General features: G+C 45.8%; 2 protein-coding genes and 1 long non-coding RNA gene across 8 annotated transcripts in view; 2 read left to right on the forward strand and 1 right to left on the reverse strand.

Moving 5' to 3' along the window:
- Nucleotides 1-4,004, forward strand: part of CAMSAP2 (calmodulin regulated spectrin associated protein family member 2) — a 120,363-nt gene extending 116,359 nt beyond the window's left edge. For all 6 annotated transcript variants that reach the window (XM_059146930.1, XM_059146934.1, XM_059146931.1 and 3 more), the window contains 2 exons: nt 285-403; nt 1,058-4,004. In XM_059146930.1, the coding sequence (XP_059002913.1) occupies nt 285-403; nt 1,058-1,363 (425 nt within the window). In that variant the 3' untranslated portion in view covers nt 1,364-4,004. The remainder of the gene's footprint in view (nt 1-284; nt 404-1,057) is intronic.
- LOC131815242 (uncharacterized) overlaps nt 1-19,708 on the reverse strand; it is a 43,744-nt gene that overhangs the window by 10,385 nt on the left and 13,651 nt on the right. The window lies entirely within an intron of this gene.
- GPR25 (G protein-coupled receptor 25) lies at nt 15,916-19,017 on the forward strand. Its single transcript, XM_059146936.1, has one exon. The coding sequence runs from the start codon at nt 17,007-17,009 to the stop codon at nt 18,117-18,119; it is 1,113 nt and encodes a 370-aa protein (XP_059002919.1). The 5' UTR covers nt 15,916-17,006; the 3' UTR covers nt 18,120-19,017.

The following is a 19,708-nucleotide window of genomic DNA, read 5'->3' on the forward strand; positions in this document are numbered from 1 at the left end:
TGGCACCATCCTTAACATGTCTCCCTGTGTGGATAAAACAATGTTCTGATTGGAGTACAGCACTCAGCAGCCTTTAGGCACAGATTTTGATACCCTGTGGTATGAGCTAGCACAGCACACCACAACTGTGTAGCTCTAGGTTTGAAACTGTGTGTGGCAAATATGCTTGTTAAGGGAGTTTGATTTTTAGTTTCCTCAACATAGGAACAATTATATCATTTAAACATGTAGTATTTCTGACTTAGGAATGGTATTTTTATTTTGCTGCTAAATTCTTACCACAGGACCAAAGCTCTACAAAGAACCCAGTGCAAAATCCAATAAGCACATAATACAGAATGCTTTAGCTCATTGCTGTTTGGCTGGAAAAGTAAATGAAGGTCAGAAGAAAAAGATACTGGAGGTAAGCATGTTTGCATGAAAATTAAATTTGGCAACATTCTAAAATTGTAGGAGTCCTCTCTGCTACCAGTTCAAAAGAAAGTACCCTTTCTTGGTACTCTTGAAAGTACCATTCTCTCCTAGGATTTCAACAGCATATAAAAGATCTGTAGCTATGTTTTAACTTTAGATTGAGTTAGTTCACTCTCAAATGGGGTTTTAGAAGACTGCAGACTTAATTAAGCCTAGGATAGATTCAGATAATAATATAAAATTGTAAGTTCTTTTCTTGACCAGAGCTACTTGTTCATGTTTCATATGTAAGTAAGGTAGTTTTCCTTTTTAAAAATGAGGCTGTATTGCAAAATTGCTAATCAGCGCCTGGTTTGCTAGTGGTTATTTGACTAAGGTCAAGATTTAGCAGGCATTTCATATCTTCCTGCAGGATAATAATATACACACAGAGCCAACAGCACCTCAGAAGTGAAGTTTTGCATACATTGTTAATTAAAGTGTACTTTGCTTTTATAATACACATTTTATTTTTGTTCTTCAGAGTTTATATTTTGAATCTTGTCATAATATTTGACCAAAATAGGTGTAAAACAATTATGTAAATTTTATACAGTGAAATGTTTAAGAGTTTTTATTGTTTTGTTTTGTTTTTATTTTGAAGGAAATGGAGAAGTCAGATGCCAACAACTTTTTAATCTTGTTCCGGGATTCAGGCTGCCAATTCAGGTCTTTGTATACTTACTGTCCAGAAACTGAAGAAATTAATAAACTGACTGGGATAGGCCCTAAATCTATCACTAAAAAAATGATTGAGGGACTTTACAAATATAATTCTGACAGGAAACAGTTTAGCCACATACCTGCTAAAACTTTATCCGCCAGTGTTGATGCGATTACCATTCATAGTCATTTATGGCAGACCAAGAGACCAGTAACACCCAAAAAACTTCTACCCACTAAAGCATAGGAGTTGGGAAATACTTGCTTCAGAACATTCGTGGTAAATTTGCACTTCATCTTTCCTGCCTATAGAAAATCTTTCTAATTGCCAACCAAGACTTTTATTAATTGCACCTGAACATTAAGCTCTGTTGTCACGAACAACTGGAACGTGAGCCACAGCATTTTGGATTGCGGAAGAGTCACACGTAGGTGGTAAGTCCAAGTGATGAAGGAACGTTCGGATTCACAAATGGAGATTTGTGTCATCGGGTTCGCCTGCTTGATGGGAGACACACTGAAGCACTGAATTCTCATGGACACTAGTTGGACTATGATTGAAATAAGGCTAAGATGACAAAGTATGTGTTTTATTCCTTTTTTTTTTCTTTTTAATGTACATGTTTGTCTTCAGATGGTTTGTTTTGCTGTTTTTCTCTCCTGGGGGTTTAATCTGAGATACCTTTGTATTTCGTTTCATGGGGAGACCGCAAGCGTAGGAAATGCGCCTTCAGAGGTAACTCGCACCTTTCTGATGATGCTAAGAGAAACACTAGTGTTTAGTTTTACAGTAACCCTCATGTTTTAATGGTGTTAGAGCATTTGCAAGAATTATTCTAAGTATTTACAATTCTGTATTTATTATTCACTCAAGTATTAACATTTCTCTATTACATAAGAGGAGGTATTGTAAAGAGCTGCTAGTAGGTTCGCTTTAAACCACATGAGCTTAACCAAGAATATGTTATAAGAAGTTGCTGATTAAATCAGTGCTGTTTTTACACCACTTCTGGCCAACTCAGAATAATTTAGATTGTTCTTTTAACAAAAAAGGCTTTCTATCTCTTTTAAAGTAAGTCACTTTATAAGCTGGCAGAAGTGAAGGACACTTTGAGAGTAGTCTTTCAATCTGAAGATGTAAGACTTCCTGCCACAAGTTCTCAAGAGGTCTTTACATTATATTTATAACTGATATAAAAATTATATTTAGAATTTTTAAACATGTACAAAGGGCTACATTTTAATTTTAAAATAGCTTCACATTATTTTACTTATATTGAGTTTCTTTTTTTATTCTTTTCAAGTGGAACAGCTTAGGTTAAAGTACACACTTGAAATCTCTACATGATCTTTGTTCCTTTAACAATGTATATCAGAGGGTTAGTTGGGGAAAAACTTCATTCTCAGGAAAAGACTTGAATGATTATGTGACCCTGTTATGTTTCAGTGTTGTGACAACTGTGTAAACGTAGAGGGGAGAGACAGTATTGTATCATAAATGAGATGTGGGGTTGGTTTTCTTTTGTGGGAAGTGGAGACTAAAATATATACATTTCTCTAATTGAGTTGTTTAGAGAAATAACTAATATCTCATATGATGTATTTACTTATTTTAAAAGAGAATAGGAATGAGATGTCCCTGAACTGTACTTTTCTATTATTATAAGGCCTTTAGGCATCAGTGCATCTGGGTTATCAACATTTTCTCAAATGCTGTCAATATTTTACTGTAATTTATGTTCTTATATTTATGTATATTTGTTAAAACTGTAAAAAAAATTTCACAGATTTTTTTCCAATAACTGTGCAAGATATATGTGTAGCTCAAAACTATTTGTGATCTACTGTTTGCATGTAAGAGACCAGGATATGTAACTCTTATATTTTAAGTATATACATACTGTGTATATAATATATGAATATTAAGAATGGGGACTTGCACATTTTACCTTTCAGACAACAGTTTCTATCACAGAAGGAAATGACTGTCAGATACATGTTTAGATTAAGCCTAGTTTAAAAAAAAAAAGAAAAGCAAATCTAATCAAAATATGGTAATAGTCAAAAGGAGAATTAATAAGCACTTTACATTACTAAATTTGTTCTTTTCAATCAAATTTCCCTTATCAAATCAGTCATCTTTGTGATACTACTTGGCCATTAAATTTTTAAAAATTGGATGCAAGACAGTAGAGGAACTATTTAAAGCTAAGTAGGACCACCCTTTCTTCTTAAATTTATGTGTGTCCAACAATGAATGTCCATAATGTCTAAAGGTAGAATGTGAACATTGCCACAAAAGTTCATTGCTCTCAGTATATTTTACTTTATTAATACAGAAGGAATATGGATGTATTTCTTTAAGTCTGCAGATTTTTTTTATTATGGTGCAGCTTTTTTAAAAAAATTATGTTTTAAAAATTATACAAATGAAAATTATGGCATTGCATAAAGTCTGGAGATTTCCATCAACCTTATTGAAACACACTGGTGCTTTCATCATTAGAGGTCAAATGATGATGATGATGATGATGATGATGATTCAGTTAAGTTTGCCAAACACCTGTCATGGTTTCCAGCGCAACCTGTCAAATTCTATTTGACGCAGCTTTGGAAAGCTTTTAATTCCTCTTGACTTTTCGATTTTGTTTTAGGATGACTGTTACAGTTTTTATTTGGCTGTTTAAAGCCAAATTCAACTTTTTAATTATGGTTTGATGGACACTGTGGGGCAATGTACAGTGTATGGTGTGCTTACCTGTCCACTCTAGAGCACTGCTTACAGGTTTTTTTAAGATGCTGTGCTGTAAAATACTGTCATATTTGCTATTTCCTGGTACAGTGTAGTTTTTCCCCTTTCATTTGAATAAAAGCATGGCACCAAATGACCTTTTCTGTTTTTTGAATAAAGTGTGTTTTTTCCCTAATATTTGAACTTGGGTAAACTCATCGTATAGCTTTCCTACCTCTTAACCTATGTTTATTTTTTTTTTTTTTAAGATTATTTATTTATTTATTTGTTTGACAGAGAGAGAGATCGCAAGTAGGCAGAGAGGCAGGCAGAGAGAGAGAGAGAGGAGGAAGCAGGGAGCTCAGCAGGGAGCCCGATGCAGGACTCATCCCAGGACCCTGAGATCATGACCTGAGCCAAAGGCAGACGCTTAACCTGCTGAGCCACCCAGGTGCCCTTAACCTATGTTTAAATGTAACAGTTTGACTATTCACTAGAGGCAACTTTTGGTAGTATTAGACACTGTCTGAATACTGACTTAAGGCAATGTTAAAAAGTCTGTAACTTTCTGTGCTTAGCTCAGACCACCTACATAGTGGAGTTTAAATGCTTGTGCTCATGATACAGCTTTCTGTCCATGTTAAATCCCTTTCTTTTGGTGAATGATTAAAATGTACTAGAATTAACACTTTATACCTTTGAAATTGAACGGCTAATGAACAGTTCTTGATTTACTCTCTAAGTTTCACTTTGATTTTGTGGATTATATTCATTCAGTCCAGAGCGATTAAGAAAAAAATATCTAATAACAAAACAACAACAAAGTCTTCATACACAACTATATACCTGAAGAAATACCTGGTGTTGCTAACTGTAAGTGCGGTTCTCTACCTTTAGGTCCTCTGATAGGGTACCCCAGCTTCAGAACCCAGCTGTAACTTCCATAGTATTTTGCAGTGCCTTGATTTTCAGAAATAAAAATATTTAACCTGAAGACTCATGCAGCATTAGAGAAGTCTACACAGACCATGGCACCCTAGAGCCCACTCATAATTTGAGAGCGTGTTCCCTGATTTGGCTGCTTGACAGTTCTTAACAAGGCAGAGGGAAGGATGCCTGCGTGGCTTAGTCCATTAAGTATCGGCCTTTGCCTTAGATCATGATCCCAGGATTCTGGGACTGAGTCCTGCATTGGCTCCTTGCTTAGCAGGGAGCCTTCTTCTCCCTCTACTAAATTAAAATCTTAAAACAAACAAAACCTAGGTAAAGGGAAATGTTCTACAGTGAACAGGAACATTTTTATTTTGTAACCTGTGCACACGGCAAAATAATAAAGAATAACCAGCAAAAGAAACAGAGTTATAATACTCTGACCTAGGAATCAGGCATTGGAAAAACACATCTTAATCTGGGGCACCTGGGTGGCTCAGTCGGTTAGCATCCCACTCCTGGTTTCACGTCAGGTCCTGATCTCAGGGTCCTGAGATCCACCCTGGTGTCCTCAGTGCAGAGTCTGCTTGTCCCTCTGCCCCTCTCTCTGCTCACGAACTCATGGTCTCAAATAAAATCTTCAAGAAATATATAAAACTCTGTATCTTCTTCTAATGGCAGTTTTGCCTTTAAAAGAAACAAATGAACAATGCTCTTATCATTTCAGGGAGGGTGGCGTGCGCCTCGGTTGTTACTTCCCAGCTGCTCGTCACTTAAGGCTATCTAGAATCTTCCGGTTGTCTGCTGTTGGCATCTGGGGCACAGGCCTTCTGGCGGTTCGGCATTCCACGTCCAGATGCGCAGACAGCGAGAGTTAGCTTGCGTATATGTTTAATGTCACTGTGGTGTCTGTAACTCGTTACCTCTATCCACAGTGGCTTATAGTTATGTCAGAAAAAGAAAAAAGAGTTCTTCCACTTTCCATTGAAGAAGATAAAAGCAAACAAGTTAAAAAAAAATGTTTGAAGACTTTTGTGTTTTTTACCGTGGTAAGGATAGCCGCTGTGGTACTTAAAATACGGCTGTCCTTCATTCTGCTTCACCGCAGTCTGTTGTTTTAGGTGGCTGATCTGCTCTTCCTTCAGGAGCACCTGCTGGTGTCAGAAGCACCCGGGGCTGGACGACGCACAGCACGGCCTGTGTCGTTGGCAGCACAACTGGTTTCCAGCTCTGTTTGGCGGCACTGATTCCTGACCCCACCCAGTTACCCATATTCATGGTCTGCCTGTTTATATGAGAAAGGCAATGTGGCTCTCAACCCTCAAGCAAGCAGAAACTCTTCACTATAATACTGCTTTATGAAGTGAAAGTACTTCTTTTCTTTCTGTGAAGAGATACCAAGATCTCCATTTCACAGATGGGGATGATCAAGCTTCAGAGGTCAGTAACCGCCAGGGACACAAAGCTAGTTAAGTGGCCACCTCACAGCTCAAGTCTAAACCTGATTTCCCCTCCCCTTCGCTGTGCCGCACGGTGCATGACCTCCGCTGCTGTGGATGTGGTGGAAGAAAACTACGTGAGGTCTGATAACTGTACTAGTTAGTAATATATTCACCACTGAGGGAACGCTAAGAACTTGTTACAGTGGATTTTGTTCTCTTGCCTAATAACTGTAGCCAGCATCAACCCCAAAATGGCTAAAATCAGCCTGGTGGGTCCCTACACTCTTAAACATCTAGATTCCTAAGAAGAGAGGAACGGAGAAAGTACGGATGGGGTGGAAAGAAAAGGATTCTGCTGACAGCCTGATCAAATGTATCCAGGAAACAGTAATGAGGTGCGAGAGACTAGGTCACAAAGACACGGGGGCTCTTCCATCAAGGAGCCCCTGTCTTGAGGCGGATGCGGTTAGACCTTTACAAGCATCTGATAAACTATGCTCTAAGAGAGGTGTGGACCCGAAGCATGGGACAGATAAGCCCCCTTCTTATGAAGAGTTAAAAGGTTCTTGTTCATAAGCAAGTTCACTCTTACCAAAACTGACTTTATATAAAGAATGTAAGACTTAAGTTGCATCACCAGCCAATAAGGGGCCCGTCCTAGCCCAGTCTTCTTCAGACTTGAGTTCTGAGTTGCAAAGGCATCGTTCTGGTGACAGACCTTAAAGGCCTACTTTCCGAGATCGTCAGCATCTGACAAAGCCAGCTGACCGTACGATGCTTCCTCTTCACGTTCGTAGCCAGAGACCGCTGCACTGCACTGCTTTTTGCTGCTCTGTTGTCCCCTCCTACCAGACAGAGAAAACCCGAGTTCGCAGTCTCATCAGGGGGCTGCTCTGGAACACTTGGGAGGACCATAGACACCTCTGTGCATATCAGGTGGGTCATGCTTGGGTTCTTCACCTTTACATTCGGTGCCTAAATGCAATAGGGATTCAAGAATGATGTGTCAAATGAATAAATGTATGGAGGACTGCCTAGTCCAGATTCAAAATCACACCCAAAACTTAGTCGGATTTCTGCCAGGCTACCACTGATTTCCTACTATAGATATTTTTGCCTAAAAATACCAGCCCCACGTTGACTAACCTGGTCTGACTCCCTCTGCTTTATATAGACCATTCCAGGGGACCCGGGTACAGCTTGGAAATTCAAACCATCAGTGACCGTGACATAATGGTGTTCGGTTCCCCTACCTCCTCTCTTAGCTCCTCATATTGCCCCCACCCCCCGCAAATTATAGGCAATCCCAAGGCTTAGTTCTCCTCCGGCCCTGCTCAACCTCTACTTCCCTTCTAAGAAGGTCTTCAGTACCAGCTCCGACTGGCCCTTCTGCACAGCTCCTCCATCTCCAGCCCGAAAGCTCCCTGCAGCCCCACTCGGGCACCTGACTGCCAGCTCCGCCTCTCACCTGGAAGTTCCACTCTCCCCAACTCAACCGGTTTCTTTTTTCTGTTATTTTTAAAGATTTTTATTTATTTGACAGCACAAGCAGGGGGAGCAGCAGGCAAAGGGAGAGGGAGAAGCAGACTCCTGCTCAGCAAGACTCGATCCCAGAACCCCGGGATCATGACCTGAACCAAAGGCAGATGCTTAACGGACTGAGCCAGCCACGTGACCCTCTTTCCTTTAAGATTTTTCCCAACTCAACCAGTTTAAAAACACTGTCAACCTCCTAGTAAAACCAATGCCTTCCTGGTATATGTCCAGCCACCATGGCTGAAACCTTCACAGTCTTGTCTGTCTGCTTCCTCTGTCCACGGAGGACACCTCCTCGTACCTAGACAACCACCAGATCCTGTCCGTGTTCACGCTGTCAGTCTGTTCCTCATCTTTCTGGACCAGCCTCATGTCAGGTGCCAACAGTTCCTGCTTAAACTCTGCAAGACCCTCCGACTCATCCTTCCCTGATTCCATTTCTCCCCCACAAACAGTGCTGCCAATCAGTCCTGGGTTTTCCTAAAGCACTGCTTTCACCGTGTCCTCCCCATTAGTCAAAAACTCCCAAGGGGCCTTATCCTCACCGTATAAAACTCAAGCTCCTGAGTTCAGCAGTTTTAGCCCTCCCAGGCTTGCCGCAAGTTGGCTTTTCAGCAACATCAGAATATCTGATAGTCACATATCCAACAGGCACCAAAACTCAGAAAAAATCGACATTTCAAAATAACTCATCACAGTTATCGTGAAAAAAATCAAACTGTAAGGACTTTCTCATATTTATTTTACAGTTTACTGTTTGGGTTTTCGGTTGCAGAGAGGATGGGGCTGGGGTATTGAGGTGATTTGTTACCTTTTGCTGCTTGGGACCACGAAAGTTCTCACTCCTGTCTTTCATGTCGCCCTTCCTATAACACAGACCTCTTCTTCAGAGAGGCTGACCTGCCTTAATCTTGATATAATGTGGGCTATCACAGTCAGCCTCATATCAAAGATATTTGTACGTTGCAGTTCATTTTCTCTAATACTGTGTTAGCTGCCGGAGAGGAAGCACTGTGTCCATTATGTTGCCTCATTGAGTGCTCGCCCTGTGGTAGGAAGGGGCCGTTTCCAGCATCAGTCTGAATTGAAGGTGACCTTAGAAACAGGTTTCACTGATCTGTGGCAGAACTGCGGCCAAGTGCGGGGGAGTCCCTAGCAACCCACAGGGAACATAGCCGAATTCCTGCTGCAAGTAACTGAAAATTCACACTAACTTTCCCATAACCAACTTTCTGTAAAATCACTGAAAAGTCATTGCAAGTCCTAGTTTAGAAGCTTCTGTGGGCAGAATAATTACAAAGAGAAAAATGTTACTTCCTTTCCAAACAAATTCTGGGGCCATTTTTATATTAAGGGACTTCCCTAGTGCCTGTCTTTTAAATTTCTGATGGTTTTGTTTCGGCCTTGAACCTCGGAGCTGCGGAAACCTGCAGGGAGGACAGAGCGGAGCCTTACTTTCCTTGGAAGCCGCACTCCTGCCCTCACCCTCCACATCCATTCTAATTCTTCCCCCAGGGCTCCTAAAGGCCAACAACGAAGTCTGGGGTACATCCCAAGACAGACACACAGCTGCGGGCCACGGGCTTTCACACTGAGTCACCCCTCAGCAGTGTGGGCTGAAGCCCAAAGGCCCGTGGCCAACTCAGATGCTGCCCTTTCCCAGCCACCCCATATTTAGCACCTGAAAGTTTCGGAAATGATCAACCATCTGAAACGTTCTGCGTGGCCTCTGGCATCCCGGGTGGGGCCCATTCCCCAGTGTGTGCCTCCCCTTGGGGGGTGAGGCTGCGGGGCAGGGGCAGGAACGCGGTCTTCGCTAACCTGCGGCTCCCTGCCCACCTACCCTCCCAGGATCCTCCCTGGGGCTCAGGGGTTGGGGCCTATGGGAAACCTCATCATGGCAACCAGTCAGTAATAGTGAATAAAACAGAACACTCCCCACTCAGTACTTATCCAGAGAGGGTGTGGACACACAAGGACACATGGCTTTGTGGGGTTTTCCTCCCACTCAGGTCCCCATCACTGCTGATCTCCCTGTGAACCGCAGCTGCACTGGCATCCTGCCATCTGTTTGTGTTTTGGCCTTGTCAGCAGTTCGCAGCCTTATGTCACCCTGGGAAATTCACCATCAGTGACACCAGGTCCAGTGAACTCTGGTTGTCCAAGGCTTAAGACCACTCCCCTAGATGGGGATATCTCTGGATTCCCAATGCAATTCCAAAAGCATTTATTGATCACCTACTATGTGCACAGAAAGCCTCGTGTCCTGGAGGGGAGGAGGGGTGGCACAAGCAGGGGAAACGAGAGGTCCTCTGCCATGCAACCCAGGCCAGGAGTGCGGGGTGCTGGGGGTGCGGGTGCAGAGCCCAGAGAGAGGGAGGGCATCTACTGGATGCCTGCTCACACCCCACTCGGGTGTGAGCTGCACTGGCTCACATCTTCACAAGCCCCAATCAGGTGGATGCAATCACATCCATCTTAAGATGTGGAGTGTGGAGCCCAAGATTGCACCGCTGCCAAGTCATAAAGCTGGTACAGAAGCCAGACTCCTGCCACTGATCTAATCGGACCCATTCTGTTTGTTCACTAACCACAGGCAGACATAATGACATAAAATACATATTCGATAAATTCGACATCACAACCGGGAGAACAGGGTTTTTAAAAAAATATTTTTAATGTAATAGTGTTGGGAAAGTTAGAAATCTAAAAAAAGCAAAAAAACCACATTTACACTGTAGGTGGATTAAAAAAAGATGCTAGGAAGTTATTTTTTAATAATACTGTTGACTGTTTTTAGACCAAAGAAAAAGTAACATTCTAAACTCTGGAACTGCTGAAAATGTAAAATTAAAAATAAAGGAAACAGCCAAGAAAAAAAAATCTGAAAGAATATTTGAATTAAATGGGACAATGTTTAATCCTAAATAGTTCATATAAAAAATAGTAGATAAATGTATGAAGGACATGATTAGACAGTTCACATAAGAAGAATTAAGTACAGAACGACTTTTAATCTTACATTCAAAGAAATATATATTAAAATGAAGGAACCATTTTTACCTCCCTTTTTTTAAAGATTTTATTTATTTATTTGACAGAGAGAGATCACAAGCAGGCAGAGAGAGGAGGAAGCAGGATCCACACTGAGCAGAGAGCCCGATGCGGGGCTCGATCCCAGGACTCTGAGATCATGACCTGAGCCGAACGCAGCTGCTTAACCCACTAAGCCACCCAAGCGCCCTTACCTCCCTACTTATTAAAGTGGAAAAAAATCTTACTGAAGAATATTTTTGACAAGATTGTGTTGAACCCAAAACCCTCATATGATGCCATACGTACAATTCCTGGTCTTTATAAGCATCTGCATTGAGCCATTTTCACAGCCTGTGACCTTCACAAAGGTCACTACACTATGAGAACAGTGTGAAAAAGAAAGTTCACAAATGCAGTTATTTGTTACGAATTTCTGTAACAGCAAAAAATACTGGAGAAATCCAAAATATCCCAAGTCAAATTATTAGAAACATTATATTAAACATAAATATTAAACAACCTAGAAAAATGTAGGTTTATATGGCATTAAAATAAGCAGACGATGAAATTATGCACCCTAATTACTAATGATTCTTAAACTGTTGTGTTAAAAAAGTATGTGAAGAACATCTGAAATGGAATGTGAAAAAAATAGAAAATCCAAGAATGATGGGATTACAAATCGATTCTCTCCTCTGGCTGGAAACAAATTCACCAAAATGCTACATATGGTCGCTCTGTGTTGGGTCTGGGTGGACATACCTTACTCAGTCTATAATCTGCTTATTTGGCCTTTATGATGAAAAAGGCAAATATAATGTTCAAAATTTTTCCTGAAGGGTTAAGATTATGTGTATAGAAAAATTCAAAGTGGGGGAAGAAGTTGTAAAAGCTTACATAGATAGCTCATAAAGGAACAAAAATAAACCTATTCCTGAAGGCAACCTAGTTCAAAGCCTTAGATATTTATTGTCTCTTCTGCTGTCAGTCACAGTGAGGGACAGAGAGAAGCTCTACAGGCAAGGCAGGGCTGACCCATGTAACAAAGCTGGTCCAGAGAGAGGAAGACCCTTAAGGGATGGAGGTCAGAGAAGATTCCTGGGGGTGAGGTATAGGGAGAGGGAAGACCACCTCTGCTTTGCTCTGTTGACACCTGCCAGAAAAGGGCCAAGATCCTTGGCTGAGCAGGATGAATGTTCTAGTAGCTGACTTCTTCTAATCCTGCGGGGGAACATCCACCACCAACAGCCCCCACCCCAGGAGGAGAGCGAGCAGAATCGTGGAGTTGGCCTCGGTGACTGAAAGTTGGATAGAAATCTCTCCAGCTCTGGCCTTTGCTGCTTCCTCGCATCCAGACAGGTTCACAAAGACCCACAGGGCTCAGCAGTAGCACAGAGAATCTGCCATGTGCTCTGGGCCACACACTTCCCTTGGGTATGAGACCACAGCTCCAGGAAGCAAGAATCTGTGTTTTTAATAAACAACCTACTTCTCCTTCCCGCTCACCCCCCTCCCCAGGCTTCCCTCTCGGTCCCTTGCCCCATTCTTCTTTCTCACCTGGCGGTGAGCAGACAATGAAACTGCGTGCATTCTAATGACGAACGATTCTTAAACTGTTGTGTTAAAAAAAAGTATGTGGAGGACTTCTGAAATGGAATGTGAAGGAAAAAAAAAAAAAAAGAAAGAAAGAAAAATCCTTCTAGGGATGAGCAAAACTGTTCTGAATCTCCAGCAGCCCCCACAGGTTCCCACCCTATGGGCAGGTCTTCAGAGGAAACTCAAGCTCGAGGCCCGGGATGCCCATGGAGGGTGGAGCCAAAACCATTCATTCCCCGGCCTCTCCTCTACAGTGTGTCTCTCTACCTCTTGTAATTGGCCGGGGAAAGACAACCTTGACAAGAATGGCCTGGATATGGGCACGGCCAAGGCTCCTTAAGCTTTCCCACTCCCTGAGGACCCTCGTGGACCACAGGGACATCAGGCTAGAATGACTTTGTGTCTCAGTTTGCCCAGAGCAGTCCTGGTTTATGGCCCGGGTTAATTACCATAGATCCTCTCGCTCTCAGAAATGCCCTGGTTTGGATCATTCATTATTTCATGACCCAACCTTGAAACAACAGGAAACAGGACACCTACACGCACGGGCCCCTCTGTGTTCCCTGAGCCCAGCAAATGGGACGGCATCCATATAGTTCCCAAACACAGCCACCCCATGCCCATAGTTGACTCCTCTCTGCTGAGACCCGCAACGTTATCATGATCTCTTGATGCTCGCCCTTCTGTCCCCACCACCGGTAATCTATTTCAGGTGCTCTCTCTCCCCCCACACCCAAAGAATTACGACAGCCTACTCTGGGTTCTCCCTGGCCTGAGCCTCTCCTCTCCCCGGTCCAATCCACAGTTCTGCCAGTGACCTTTTCAAAACAGAAAGAGGTCATGCCCTACTCACAAATGTCCAGTGACTCTCCACTACCTATACAGTGAAATCAAGATGGTCCTGTGACCTGCATGCTGCTACCTTTCCTGTTTCCTCTCCTGCCACCCGCTTCCCACCCTGGGCTCTGGTCACACTGGGCCCATGTCCTGCTGCTCTATTTCACCTTCCAGCTCCTTCCAGGACCTGCACTCCAGGGTTATCTCCTGGAAGGCCTTTTCTGATGTCTCTTCCATCAGAAGTAACTGCTCTTGCGGCACCTGGGTGGTTCAGTGGGTTAAAGCCTCTGCCGTCGGCTCAGGTCATGGTCTCAGGGTCCTGGGGTCAAGCTCTGCATTGAGCTCTCTGCTCAGCGGGGAGCCTGCTTCCATCCTCTCTCTCTGCCTACTTGTGATCTCTGTCAAATAAATAAATAAAATCTTTAAAAAAAAAAAAAGAAGAAGAAGTAATTGCTCTTTCCTCTAACCTCCAAGAGCACTTCCGCCTTTCTCAGTTTGACGTCTGGTATGCTGGCCACTGCCCGGGCATCTGTATCTGTCTCCTGCCTCAACAGCGAGGCTCTAAGGTCAAGAACGGCAGCTCTCTCGATGCCGGACATGCTGCCTGCTCCATGACAGTGCTCACTGTTAAGTGAATCGAATCAAAATCGATAATCCGCCTCAAATTTTCATACCAGAGCGCCCAACAGGTCAGTCAGTCACTCATTCCTGGTGACAGTGTGGTGGGCTCTCAGTGGGCACAGACACAGAACCATTGGTCCCAACACAGTGTCTCTCCTAGGAGCGATGTCTGCTAAGAATTCAGACCCGGAACAGAAGCAAAAATTAACAATCAGGACCACACCAAAATAAAGAGTTTTGCACAGCAAAGGAAACCGTCAACAAAATGAAAAGGCAACCTACTGGATGGGAGAAGATATTGGCAAATGACCTATTCCATAAGGAGTTAATATTCAAAATATACAAAGAACAGCTCAACATCAAAAAAACCCCACAAATAACCCAAAATGGGGAGAGGACCTAAGTAGACATTTTTCCCAAGAAGACACCCAGATGGCCCACAGACCCTAAAAAGGTGCTCGACATCGCTCGTCATCAAGGAATTGCAAATCAAAACCACAATGGGCGATCCCTCACACCAGTCAGAATGGCTAGTACCAAAAACACAAGAAATAACAAGGCGTTGGTGAGGATGTGGTAGAGAGGCAACCTCTGGGTTCTGCTGGTGGGAACAGAAATAGACACAACCATTTTGGAAAGCAGTATGGAGGTTTCTCAATAAAAACAGAAATATTGGGGCGCCTGGGTGGCTCAGTGGGTTAAGCCTCTGCCTTCGGCTCAGGTCATGATCTCAGGGTCCTGTGATCAAGCCTCACATCGGGCTCTCTGCTCAGCAGGGAGCCTGCTTGCCTCTCTCTCTACCTGTCTCTCTGTCTAACTGTGATCTCTGTCTACCAAATAAATAAATAAATTAAATAAAATAAAAATAGAAATATCATACATTTGGATATCTACCCAAAGAAAATGAAAACACTAATTCGAAAATACATCTACACTCCATGTTCATTGCAGAATCATTTTTTTAAAAGATTTTATTTATTTGAGAGAAAGACAAAGATAGCAAGAGAGAGCAGGAGTTGGGAGGAGAGAGAGAAGCAGGCTTGCCGCCGAACAGGGAGCCCGATTCCAGGATCCTGGGGTCATGACCTTAACTGAAGGCAGACGCTTAACTGACTGTGCCACCCAGGTGCCCCCATTACATCATTATTTACAATAGCCGAGATGTGGACACAGCCTGTGTTTACTGATAGACAAACAAAGGAAATGTGGTGTGTCTATGTGTTCTCTACATATTCTATATATGCTCTAATTATATATATATGAAATGAAATATGTCATAAAAAATATATATATATGAAATGAAATATCAGTCATAAAAAAGGACCAAGATCCTGCCAAATGAAATTTTCAGAGAAAGGCAAATGCCATTTTTTATTTCACTCATATACATAAAACCTAAAAATGGGGCACCTGGGTGCGTCAGTGGGTTGAGCCTCTGCCTTCGGCTCAGGTCATGATCTCAAGGTCCTAGGACTGCGCCCCTCATAGGGCTCTCTGCTCAGCACGGAGCCTGCTTCCACACACCAGCCCCCTCCCCACCCACCGCCGCCTGCCTCTCTGCCTACTTGTGATCTCTGTCTGTCAAATACATAAATAAAATCTTAAGAAAAAAAATAAAACCTAAAAAAAAATGAACAAATAAACAACAAAAATAGACTCATAAATACAGAGACCTGGTAGTTGCCAGAAAGGAGGAGAGTTGGAGGGTGGGCAAAATAGGTGTAGGGGTTTAAGAGGTACCGACTTCCAGCTATAAAATAAATAATTCCCAGGAATGGAAAGTACAGCGTACGAAATATAGTCACTAATCCTGTAGCAACATTGCACAGTATCATGCAGACGGTAAATACACTTACGGTGCTAAGCACTGCGTAACGTACAGAATTGTCAAATCCCTATTTAATACACCTGAAACTAATATAATATTGTATGTCGGTACTTCAATATATAACATTTTTAAAATTTTTCTTAAAAAAAGGATCTGGACCTAACTAGAGTTGCCCAGAATTCCTTGCTGTAGAAACAGCACACCAAACTAAAAGGCTTTTGCATCGCAATGGAAACCATGCACACAATGAAAAGGCAACCTACCGAATGCGAGAAGAGAGGGTACCTCCTGGAGAAAAGGCAAGCTTTCCTTCACCCCCCATCTTCTCGCGGGGGGCAACCCCCTTCAAGGCCAGGCGTCACTCTCACCGGTTCATCAGTCCTCCCCTGACTCCTACCATAAGGGCTCTCACCCTCCTCGAAACTTCTGACTTCTAATCTGCTCTAAATTAGGTACCATCTTGAGTCATCTTTCGTCCTAAATTTACATCTGTGTTTGGCTTAACAGGGAGATTTGGCCAGATGAGGGCAGATAAACAAGGGCTGGGATTAAATCCCAGGCCCCTCACCTTTTCTGTCTGGATACTCCTTCCTTTCTAGCTTAAAACCTTCCCGTGTGGCTCCATAAGGAGCTGATTTGGTCAGAAAAAGCCACTCTTTGAGTTAGGACATTTAACCTGGTGCCTCAGGAGGCTAAAAACAGCTGGAGAGCTCTGGTGGCCAATTCCTGATGAGGAAGTGGGCTCCCAGGTGGAGACCCCCCTTCACCCTGGCCCTGTTGTGCACCAGACAGCAGAACCCCTTTTTCCTAGAGAACACGTGAACCCGCAGCAGGCTGCCGCAACACCGCCCCCTTACAAAACCGTCAGCGGGGGTTCTAGCCCCTCACCTCGAATAAAACTAGAGGAAACCACAGAGCCGAGCACCGACGGGAACCAAGTGGGAGATGGAAACAGATGGGGGCTGTCGGGCACCCGCCAACTCTTGCAACCTGACGTCCGACCAGAGGGCTCCCACTGGGAGGGACCTTTTCTCCAAGAACCCTCTCCAAGTCTCCTCTGCCGGGTTCCCTGCACTTCCCCTGGGGCCAGCCCCAAATCGTAGGCCTCTACCCAGGAGCCTGCCCCTCCCACGCCACCCCGCTCCTCCCTCACCTTCCTGCCCACCCACCTGCTTCGGTCTGGGTGGCAGGAAGGGAGGTGCTGGGCACCAGCCGTGAAGAGCAACCCACCCCCCCCCCCCACACACACACACACAACACAACCTCTCGCTCAGAGCTGCTGCCGCCCACACCCAGGCTGCGTCCCCCACGGGCCTCACGGTCCTCCCCCGCCATGCCTCTCACCGAGCCCTGGACCCCCAGCCCGTGGACGCCGTCCTGGGACTACTCAGGGTCCGGCGACCTGGAGGACCTGGAGGACCTGGAGCTGTGCCGGGTCCGGGACCTGCCCTACAGCTACGCCTACGTGCCCGTGCTCTACCTGGTGGCCTTCGTGGTGGGCCTGCTGGGCAACTCCTTCGTGGTGTGGCTGCTGGTCGGGCGGCGCGGCGCGCGGCGGCTCGTGGACACCTTCGTGCTGCACCTGGCCGCCGCCGACCTGGGCCTCGTGCTCACGCTGCCGCTGTGGGCCGTGGCCACGGCGCGCGGCGGCCGCTGGCCCTTCGGCGAGGGCCTGTGCAAGCTCAGCGGCTTCGCGCTGGCCGGCACGCGCTGCGCAGGCGCGCTGCTGCTGGCGGGGCTCAGCGTGGACCGCTACCTGGCGGTGGTGAAGCTGCTCGACGCGCGGCCGCTGCGCACCCCGCGCTGCGCGCTGGCCGCCTGCTGCAGCGTCTGGGCCACGGCGCTCCTGGCCGGCCTGCCCTCCCTGGCCTACCGGGAGCTGCAGCCCCTCCCCGGCGGCCGGGGCAGCCAGTGCGGGGAGGAGCCCTCCGACGCCTTGCAGGCGCTGAGCCTGCTGCTGCTGCTGCTCACCTGCGCGCTGCCCCTGGGCGTCAGCCTGGTCTGCTACTGCCTCATCTCGCGCCGCCTGCGCCGGCCGCCGCACCTGGGCCGGGCCCGGAGGAACTCGCTGCGCATCATCTTCGCCGTCGAGGGCGCGTTCGTGGGCTCCTGGCTGCCCTTCGGCGCCCTGCGGGCCGTCTTCCACCTGGCACGCCTGGGGGCGCTGCCGCTGCCCTGCGGCCTGCTGCTGGCGCTGCGCTGGGGCCTCAGCATCGCCACCTGCCTGGCCTTCGTCAACAGCTGCGCCAACCCGCTCATCTACCTGCTGCTGGACCGCTCGTTCCGCGCCCGGGCCTGGCGCGGGGTCTGCGGGCGCCCCGACCGCCCGGCGCGCGGGGGCAGCTCGGCGTCCTCGCTCTCCAGGGACGACAGCTCCTTGTTCCGGAGCCCCGCCGGCAGCTGCGAGAGAGCGCGGACGGCTAGCGCTGGCCCGGCCCTGCTCTAGCTTGTCCCCCGCCTGGGGAGGTGGCGGCCCCGGAGCCCGCAGGGGAGGGAGGCCCCGGGGAATCGAGCGGGAGAAACTCCCCAGACCTGCCTTCTCTGCTGCCGGCAACGCGCTCGGGCCGGCCCTGCCTGGACTCCCAGAGCCGCCTCCATCAGCTTTCTCAGGACCTCAGCGCTTTTGGAACTCCCGCCCCCAAACCAGCCTGCTGAGAGCAGCCGTTCTCTCAGCCCAGTGGGCAATGGGGCTGATTTCTTCAGTCCAATAAAGGTCTAAGGAGATGAAGCAGACAGCAATCTGGACACCCACAGGTTCGCCAAGTAGAAGGAAGGGAAATGGTTTCCTTCTCTGCCCCATTGGGAATGGAGCTGGTCAGAATACCAGACATAGCCCACCACCCCCCAAAAGCTATGCCATCTCCAGCTATGCTTTCTCTGAACCCCTACAATAGCCACTGCCTTCTGAGAAATACCTTCTCGAAGTCAGACCCTCTGGCCCTCTCACTCTCCAAAAAATTCGGCAGAATATGGGAATTGAATGCCCTTTTGCCTTTAGTCATCTTTGTAGCTGTCTATGCTGTATCATTAGTCACTATCAGTTCATTTTCCCCGGGGTTTGCATTTTCAAAGCTCACCAAAGCCGTGGGGACTAGCCTCAGTGTGCACTGTCCACTTAATTCCTCCTGACAATTTCCCCGAAAGTGCTAGGCCTACCCTAGTTTTGTATCCTCTCCCCATCCCCATGAAGCAGATGGACCTACTCTGGAAATTATCTTGGCCCTTCCCTCTGGACAGAAGATTCTGAAATCTTTCACCAGACATTCAAATTCTCTATCACTCAGCTGGGGACACCAGAATCGTCCGTGTCAGTTACCGTTCTCAATAAAAACTTGCTAGCCTGAGCTTGACAATCATGTCTTTCTTTATTTGAGCAGTGGGAGTGAAATGAATGTTGGGAGGAAAATCCAATCCTGGGTCAGACAAAATCAATCCAGTAGTTGAGGTTAACCTTGGATGATCAGGATTTAGTGCAATGTCAGGAACCTAGACGGTTAGCGGCACCATTGAGGGTGCAGTAATCCTACAGAAAGGCAGCAAATCCTTTGCTTTTATTATTTTAAAGGACGTTTCACATCTTGAAGGTTACATTAAAAAAAAAAAAAAAAAAGACCTAAGGGCATCTGCTAGCCAAGTGTCACTTCAAAGAGGAAATGAGTCACTGTGATTTTTTTGAATGTGTACTGGGCATTTTTCCCTATCCTTTTTGAGACCGTCTATCCATTTTCTGACTCTGACTTACCCTTTGAGGTTTCTGGAGGGTTTGGGAATTCGGTGTTTATACTTTTGATTTAAGAGGATTTGGCCTAAAGGAATGTCAGTGCAGGGAAAGGAAGGTAATTCTCCTTGAGAACCGCCTCCCAGCCAGCTCTCCATCAGGCCGATCATAAAGCTGCAGGCTTCGGGGGCGGCACCCCCTGAGATCAGTGCTAGGTTGGGTCTGAATCCAGGGCATTCATTCTCAAGCTGCTTAACCCCTATCTAATACCACTGCATCTGTCTTTAGCATTTGGGGGTGTTGGATTAAAATGAATT

This window comes from Mustela lutreola, chromosome 14 (genome assembly GCF_030435805.1).
Source record: "Mustela lutreola isolate mMusLut2 chromosome 14, mMusLut2.pri, whole genome shotgun sequence".
In the NCBI taxonomy this organism is placed as follows: Eukaryota; Metazoa; Chordata; class Mammalia; order Carnivora; family Mustelidae; genus Mustela; species Mustela lutreola.

What these genes read in the sequence shown, in the direction of transcription:
- GPR25 (XM_059146936.1), top strand. Translation starts at nt 17,007, where the DNA reads ATGCCTCTCACCGAGCCCTGGACCCCCAGCCCGTGGACGCCGTCCTGG.